We start from the raw sequence: 9569 nt of genomic DNA on the forward strand, positions 1-9569 counted from the left end.
GTGGCCCAATCATTCGAGTTGTTGGTATACTATTAAGTGGATATCAAATACTAACATTGAACATATTTAAATGGAACTAAGGAGTAGTACACTTCCATAAAAATTAAATACAATTTTATTAAATACATGAACATTTGCTAAAGACTTCCAGAAATATAATATTATGAGCATTAATTTTTAGTAGAGATGTGTCGATATCAAAATTTGTCGATTCTCGATACCGATACCTAAAAAATCGATTCTCGAAACCGATACCATCGATATATAGTAGCCACTTGTAAAAGAAATTCTCAATTCTCATACTAGAAACATATTCATAATTTATTTAAACAACTTACAAACCAATTTTAAAATATCTATGCCTATACAGGGATAAATAAGGCAATTTCGCAAATAAAAAACAAACAATGGTATAATAAATATTTATTCTGAAATTAAATTGGACCAATCCTTAACATAGGGAAACACACGGTCTACGTCAAGCTCTTTAGTTTTTTGGTTATTGTATCAAAAATCAAAATCATTATCGAAATTATTTTAAAGGCGGGATTTTTCTACACTCTATACCTAATATATCAAAGACGATATGGAACTACTTTTTCAGCGCAATAAATGTACCGAGGCAGCCTGTTGTTTAAACAGTTGTTACATTTTGACAACTATATAAACTGGATTAAAAAATAATTTTTCTCTCCATTTACTGGTATCGGTATCGACGTTTTGCGATCGATTCTCGATACCAATATGTCCAAGAATCGGTAGTATCGAGAATCGGTATCAAGAATCGACTCAATCCTAATTTTTAAAATACTGCAATATCGATCTCATATTATGATTAAAATTAATTTATTTTTACATTTAATTTTTCATTTTACAAAGATCAGTAGAAACGGCAAAAGATAAATAGCTTACAGACGGAAAATCTATAAATCCGCCACTGTTTCTAAGGAAAACATATTTAAATACGAAATTCTTGCAAGACATTCATATCTAGAATCTGTTTTTGCTCACTGATTATTTAAGAATTTTGTTTTCAAATGTGACATTTCCCATATATATAATTGATTTATGTAAGAATATATATTTAGTTATATTATTTTCTAACGAATAATAAGTCTATAATAAATTTTTCATAAACTCTAAATTTGTATACATAAACAAGATACTTACAGTATCGTACCCTACTTCGTAATAAGTCCCTCTCGTGTAGAGTATCGGTATAGATTGGTACCTCGATTTTGTGGCGGTTACAGGCATTATTTTTAGAAGAAAACTGCCGCCGAATCACCACAGCACTATCATAACCAACTGATTAGATTATTATATATGTTGGGAGCTTTATACAGATGTTTTGATAAAACGAGAATAGAATCGATGTTGGTGATAACTCATTCCGATTGACGAAATGAATACAACGTTGATGATAGTACACTATTTATTTGGTTGACCTTAAGTTACTGATACTTTTTACGATAAACACAAAAGTGCGTGTTAAATCCCTTCTTTTTAAAGAGTTGACATGTGCACCTTGAATTAATATTATTTTTTTTTTAATACGAAGAATAAAATATAATAGTATCGAGTTCTAAGAGAATAAATGAAAATCAAATTTTTAATTCGATTAGGAATTTTTTGATAATTGTTCTGGCTTGAATATTTGGTATTAGGCAGTAATTTGGTGCTTACATAATTAATTAAACAAAATAAGTAAGAAAATTTTCAAAAGAACAGCTTATTTGGAATTAAACAAAAAAATTTTGACGTAAAGACGATTTGTCTTTAAGAATGATTTAAATCATGGGTACAGATGATGATAAAATTGAAAAAATATATAGGTATATAAATATACAGAGAATTGGGTCATTTAGGAACTATTAGTATCTAATAATTAGCTGAGAAACTCGCTATTAAGTAAAGTAGAAAAAACATAGGGCACAAGTATGATAAGCTACCCCTCGACGATCATCATGAAACTCTATACATAGACTATTGATATTACGAGAAATCTATTTATTTCTATTTTATGCGGAAACATTTACTTCCGGAGATACCGGAAGTGGCCATTATCTCAGGAAGGCTAACAGATATCGAACCATGATAACTTTGTTCGATAGATATCATCAAAATCTATTTGTGTGTTATCTAAATACACAAAGCAGCTATTAGACCTATTGTCACATACGCCGCGATTCCACAATAAAAAAGTGAAAGATAGCAGTAAAATTGAATAGTTCATAGTTACATTGTTTTACATACGTTTTAGATAGAAGTGTACGCTTACTAGTCGGATTCCTCGCCTGTTTGTTTGGTGTGAGACGCACAAGGTTCATCTATATGTGCCTTCGCTTATCTCATGCCGAGTATCTCTATCCATCTCTGCCGAGCCCGCCTTGCGAGAAGACTGTTAAGACACGCGATAGCAACACTTTTAGTCACACCAAAGATGGATTTAGAGCCTATAGGTGAGTTCGCCGATCATAGTCTGGCGAGTGAGTCCGCCTCGTCGTTGCCTAAGTGACCGGGCACTCAAACGAGCTGGATTTTGCAGCCGTCGATTTAGTATGGCGCATCCGCGAATACCTCGGCTTGGAAGACGGTAACGTATTTCCCAAGAGAAAAATATTAAGTAATAATAAATAAGTAGCAAGTAGAATTATAAATTTCACTTTAATTGTTATTTTCTCATTGATAACTTTCTTGCTTGTATATGTAGTGAATTTTATAATTTAATGTATGTTTTTTAATATTTTATGCGTTGTTAATGGAATTTTACTTTGTTCATTATATTGATAAATTTTAATCTATTTTCTAAATATTGAGATGTTTGACCTATATAAATAGTATCACAATAACTACAAGGTACTCGATATATAATATTTTCTTTTGTTTTCGGGTGTTGTTGTAGTGAAATATTTCGATAACGTATTATGTCCTTTATGACTTATAGTAATATCATATTTATTAAAACTTTTTATAGTTGTTGTCCTTGTGAATATGTTAAGGAAAGGTGTTTTACATTTTCATAAATAAGTTTTGTTTTGCACCTTTATTAACTATCGTATTTGTATATCCTTAATTTGAATACGGAATTTATATTTTTTTTGGAATGATTATTTTCTCTTAATGCAGTTTTGGTTTTTTCAATCTAATTATTAATACCGAGCTCCATTTCATCCACAAATATCTCATCAAAATTAGTAATACATCTTTAGTGAAATTATAAATCTTCTTTGTTTCTGGCAGAGGCATCTATTTGTCAAATACTATAGTTTTATAGCATTCTATTGTAAAAATTAAGGTAATAAATTCATTCGATAATCGATATTATAATTAAGTTTTTTATTCAATCATGTATTGTCATCAAAAACGAGACAATATGCGAAACTACAAGTCAATAGGTTGTTTAGAATTTGAATAAAAGCTTGCAACTAAATAAACAAACAAAGAAACGAACAGACAAGCTAACTGGGAAGTTAATTAATGTGTGGCAATGATATGAAAATTGTAAAACAAAACTTCGACACAAAAAACGGATTACTGTGATTGGAGTAAATTATTCTTGGAAATGAAAAATTATTGCTTAATATTGATTAGCAAAGCTTGGGAAAATTTTCAAAGAATTGTGCATTATAAAGTTCTACCATCTAATCAATATGTTGTTCTTGCAAAACATTTTAATAAGGAGGGATGGTTTTAAAACACCTCCGTCGTATTTTTTTAATCCAAATCACAAGATTTTTTCAATATTAATCACTTTAATAAATTCGTTCAAAAATGTAATGAAAAACGACATAAATTACAATTGTACTGCAAAACATGATATGGTATGAGCCCCCTTGGTAACTTGCTGGATCCGATATTGTTTCAGGTTTTTCTAAAGAGATAACGTTGGTATTCGATATATGGATGTCAAAAATCGAGATTCGAGAAATTCAACGGTTCTAGCATTTTGAATATATCAATAGAACTACAAAAGCAAGATATGGTTCCAAAATTCTGCTAGCAGCTTCACTTCTATTTGATGATATAAGAGATTCTATCTCTTGCAACAAATTTATGTGCAAGATTTGCAGAATGTATATACTAATATTTAGATGCTCTTTGAATGTAGTCAATATCGTTCACATGAGCGAAGCCTTCATACAATATTATAAGAACAATAGAATTGAAGATGATATTAGTTACAACATAGCAATATATTTGTTTCCAACACATTTTTTTGTAACACAGAGACCGTCTGAAGGCTGCAATGATGAGTATGGTTTAGGTAAAAATATGGGTATTTTCCCACTTTCGCGCCCCCTAGAAGAAAATGGGGCTGATACTAGTTTTGCTTGTCTGAAGTATGACTCTTTAAAACATTCTATAGAAGCAGCTGAGATTGTTTTTCAAAAATAGTTAACAGAAAAGTGAGAAAAAGAAAAATTTACACGAGTCTATGTCAATATTTCGTAATATGGATGATTTTACTAAGAAACAGTTAACTCGAATGTATGTATTCAAAACACTTAACCTTCGGTCTTTGAAGACGATAACTTGGTTGTCGAAACGCGCATAAACACGCTAAGCAAAATATGGAGAAGAAAGGATTGGAATGAGAAATAGCAGGTAGGAAACTTAAATTATTTTATAATAAAGTAAGATATAAACTTACAACATTGAATCCAACTTCATAATAAGTACCCTTCGTGTATAGGATTGGAATATTTTGTCTACGAACATTTTTCGTTAAATTATTAGAACTTGCCATTTCAAATAGTTAATTAGAACTGTTACGGTAATTTTACGTTATCAGTCTTCTTCCAAGCCATATAAATACATCCTGTTTGGATAATCCCTTCTACCCACGTTACAATTTTATCTTTTAACAGGTCCGGAATACTCGTATTGATTAAATATTTCATAAAAAGAAAAACACTTTTAAAATCAATCGATAATATGTTGCCAACAATTATACAAGAGGATGACAGAATGACAATTTTTCTTATGCATATTATTGAATTCAAATAGAAAATAAACTTTTCCCTGTAAAACACAACAACTTGTGTTAAGTAGTTTATCTAGTATAATCATCTGATACTTGGTGTTTTGAAAATAGAAAGTTGGCATTCGTGCCCCATATTGAATATTTAGGGCTTATCATAGTAGCGGTGTGCGAGCGAAGCAAGCGCGCAACGATCACGTCGCGCACGCTTAGTGGATTCGTTGCGGATGCGAAACGAGATCGCTGCAAATTGCAGCATGAACGTAATTTTGTACTGTCGAGTACAAACATCAATCCGTACTTCAATCCTTACTTCAGTTCGTAACGAGACACGAATGTGATAGGACGTAGTTGCTGACTCGTATCATCATGGTATCATTGGGATATTCGGATACAGAGTGAAGCAGAGAATTTAGTGATCGTACTTAAAAAAACGCATGGGAAGAGGATAATGTGATTACAAAGTAAATGCAAATGCTGAATAAAGACAGAAAAAGTGGTGAAAGTGAATCCGAATACAACTTTCCGTTATCTCTAGTTGAAGATTTAAAATCAATTCATCCAGATTATAAAATGGAGATCATGGGATTTTAGAAAAAATAAAAGCATATGTCTATGCAATGCTTCAAATTATCCAGGATATTTTACAAGTTCCGAGACACCCCGGAATATTTCATTACAGCCAATTAATTCTTCACCAAGTGTTTATGATGGAAATAGTAACGCTGAAGATACAATTTATAATGATTTTTTTTCTAAATAGTAATTTCCCAAATCTTAGTACTTACTACCATTTATTGTGAAATAATTTAATCGCTACTGTAAAACCATCGTTATAATCAACCGATTAATAATATTGATGAAGTATAATACAATACAAGTCTTTCTTCAAGTGTCATTGATAATCTTAAATGTGTGTCTTCATGTCTTAAGTCAGTTTGTATCAGATGCATCAACTGTAGGTCGTGACATTCGCAGGTGAGTACGAAATTTTTATGGATTATTTTTTATTCGTTTGCAAAACAACACAAAGTAGTCGCTCTCTTCCATTCGATTAATTGATAATGGGTCCTTCCAAACTCGTCGATGCTTTCGTATTCGTCTCCGACGTGCTCTCGGCGCAGCCGCGGCGTCTTACGGACTCATTCGTTGCACGCTCGCTCCTTCCCGCAGCCGCTCGCAAGCCGCTAGTATGATAAGACTGTTAGCATCTAATAGCGGTTTTATAACGAAATCTCCTTCTGCCTTATTCTAATATTGAAACTTTCATGAAGAAAATTAAGTAAGATTATATAATTCATGATAAAATTAGTCAATAAAATTGAGCATAGCTACGACGTATAGATAAGCGATTGTGAGCTTGGCGACACGGCTTAATTACTTAGGTTTTACGGTGGGGCCAAAAATGTGTGTTGTCATAATAACTATCTTATAAAATTTCTGGAAAAAGTCTTCAAATCGCAATAAATAGCTTTAACTTTAGAAATAATTGGGAAAGACTTCCGTATCATGACGGTGACGGAAGTGGATGGGGTTTGGTATGTAGTTTGGATTGGAGGGGAGGACTCAAAATATGCAACCATTCATTGCGGAATTAAAAAGGGGCGCAGTTATTAAAAATTGTGAAAAAGTTATTGAAACGAGAAAATTGCATGAGCGGCATATAAATTGTGAATAAATTGCTTCAAATAACAAAACTTATAACGAGCCTAATCTAGCCTTTGGAGGGTGGTGGGTGTTGGTGGAAACGCATTACGCGCATCAAGAGCGGATTTCTTCCAATTTGATAGTGTGGGATCCTCACCAACTAATACCACTCCTTATTTGATCATGTGTGAAACCAATTCCTTGCTGGAACGTAACATAGCACTTAATGAACATGCTTTCCTCATTATTCGATCGTACTTCTGTCGTTTTCCTCTTTCTGTTATGGAATGGACAATTTTGTTATAGAACTCTTTTGTTTTAATAATTTTTTTAAAGAAATTATTTATTGTTAACTTTCCTACCATCGTCTGTAGGTCCTGTCTCTCTGCGGCATATTTCTGGCAGTAAAATTTGCCCTGCGTTGTCGAGAGTGCCACATACATCGCATAAATTATTTGAAATTGTCCCTATTCTGTCTATATAAGCTTCAAAGGATCCATGCCCAATCCCTACGTAAAAAACTAATACGTTTTCTTGTGCCAAATTCTGACCGGTATTCATTTTTTTGTTAACTGGGTATTTGTTAAATCCAATTCCCATTCCAGTTGCTATAAATTTAACATTTGATTTCTAACATCATTTTCCTTTTTTTTTCTTATTGTATTCGTACATATCGCTTCTTTATTTAGCCATTAAGTGTATAAGTAGGTGAGTGTGAGTACCTGTAGAGACAATCCACGGCCTTCTTTGCCCTTTAGTAATAATTTCTTGATATTTGGCTCTCTCGAGAGCTCTTATCTATACCAGAGACCCATCTAGCACCGTGGAGTGGACTAACTCTAAATACATTTTCATATATTCGGCATGATTTTCATAATAGCTGTAGTTTTCATTTCTGCTTTTTTCGCTGTCAAAATTATTTGTTTAGGTAGACGTAAGCTAGAATCGAGATATATCCCGAGATACTTTACGTGTTCGGATATAAATATTTGACCTATCCCTAGTGCCTTTCAGCATGATGATTTTCGTTTCCCACCATTTCCTATTGTATGTCGTATATAATTTCATTGAATATCTGTTCAGCGTACAAATTAAAGAGCAATGGTGATAGAATGTACACTTGTCTTACCTCTCTTCTTATTTCAGTCTCTGTGAATGATAGGCAATCCATATAGAGAAAAACTGTAGCACCTACATGCATGCTTCTTAAAGCCGTATAGCCCCTTGGTAGACTTTGCAAAGTCCGGGGTTTATAATAGATCAATAGGTCAGTATTAGCGAGCTAGATTCATGACCTTTACGCTCTATCTAATCAAATAATCTATGGTGCGTTCCGCTAAGCACTCACGACAATCACGTTCACAACCACAGTCTTTCCCGTTCTAATTAGTCCAAAACGTTATAATGGTACACCTAAGAAGAATGAATTATGAAATGTTCTGAGCATTGGAGGAAATGGCAAAGTAAAATATAAAGCAAAAGTTTTAAGAGGTCATGCTACAATCTGTGAGTCGTTAAATTTTTTGGTGGAGTGTTTAACTAATATACATTCATAAAATCGAAATGCCTTCTGCAGCGATAGTAAAATTTGGCGATGCATCAGAAAAATATTTCAAAAGTACTTATAGTATCCTTTTCCACATCAAATAATAAGGTAGATTTCCATGGTTGCAATCTATGATGCCTTGAGTTTTTCAAATTATGCTAGTTTTTTTGTGACCCATGTCAAAACGTTTTAACCAAACCATAAGGATCATAGTCGCTATGTGGAACGTTCAAAACAGTATTTCAGATGCTGTGAACGCTAAGAGGAACGCACTTTCTGTTATCAAAATAGTTCATAATTTTTGAAATATCGTTTGAATCAAAATCTTCATTGTAAAAAATATGGACTAGCATAATGAGGCACTGTGAACAAACTAGCCGATGGCAATTCTTTCAAAAATTATTCCTTCAAGTGTGCTAGTTGAATGACAAGCTCTCGTTGAGTAACTAAGTGTATACATTGTAGACGAATAGTTTATGACAGAAGTTCAAGCCATATACAACATATCTCAAATTTTAAAAATTTTATGTCATTATTTCTCATAAAATATAATAGAAGACATTACTGCAACAAACTAAAAATTGGCCCATTAATAAGTAATCTGTAATTATCAGTAAACAATGATAAAGCACATTAAATTCATTACCTAAAATAATTAGCTTCTAATCGAGAGAAAAACACTGAAAACTCCGATTATGTTGCTTACAAAATGCTCCATTACATCTAATCAATAAATGAGTTTTTGGTTTATATTTTGTATATTAAAAGTAGAATTCTAATAATCGAATATCTTGTCTTAACAATTACCATGACTAAGAAAGATCCTAAATCGGGGGAGTGGGGTATGCAACTTTTCCCTGTGATGAAATGAAATATTGATCCTGTATCGGATAGATCACCTATCAGCTGATTGGTGATGTTAGCCCAAGACAAGTTCGATTATTAATGGAAATTAAAAATTAATCTGTTCTCATTACCTTATTTTCGTAAATTTTTCAACATTATCTTAGTCCAGTCATCATAGGGGGTTAAGCTCGGAATGTCGACATATCCAGTATATTACCACGTAAAAAATTGTATTTTGGCATCCTAAAACTATTCTCAAAACTCAAAAACAAAAATTCAATGGTTGCAAGTCGTTAATATTAATATCTCGTCTTCTATGAGTTTTCCGCTATTTGTATTAATTATCAATATTGTAGAGAATTCAATTCTATACAACTTTTGTATTTAACATTTTTTTATACCTTGATCTGTTTTCGAGATAGAGGGCGTAGAGCGCGCGATCAGAGAATTATTTAAGGTCAACTGGTAGTCCCGATCAAAAACTCGTAATATTAAGGTCATTTTCATTAACTTTTAGATTACGAGGATATATTGAAAAAATCTTAG

The 9569-nt window shown here is 32.4% G+C and overlaps 1 protein-coding gene across 2 annotated transcripts in view; it reads right to left on the reverse strand.

The window, feature by feature from the left end:
• Nucleotides 1-4795, reverse strand: part of LOC130891422 (beta-alanyl-dopamine/carcinine hydrolase) — a 52086-nt gene extending 47291 nt beyond the window's left edge. Inside the window, exon 1 of one of the 2 annotated variants that reach the window (XM_057796167.1) lies at nucleotides 4655-4795. In XM_057796167.1, coding sequence (XP_057652150.1) covers nucleotides 4655-4750 — 96 coding nt within the window. In that variant the 5' untranslated portion in view covers nucleotides 4751-4795. Of the gene's footprint in view, nucleotides 1-1170; nucleotides 1446-4654 lie in introns of those variants that run through there. The other variant, XM_057796168.1, reaches the window with a different exon arrangement.
• Between the last annotated feature and the right edge of the window lie 4774 nt (nucleotides 4796-9569).

The sequence above is a fragment of the Diorhabda carinulata genome, chromosome 3 (assembly GCF_026250575.1).
Source record: "Diorhabda carinulata isolate Delta chromosome 3, icDioCari1.1, whole genome shotgun sequence".
In the NCBI taxonomy this organism is placed as follows: domain Eukaryota; kingdom Metazoa; phylum Arthropoda; class Insecta; order Coleoptera; family Chrysomelidae; genus Diorhabda; species Diorhabda carinulata.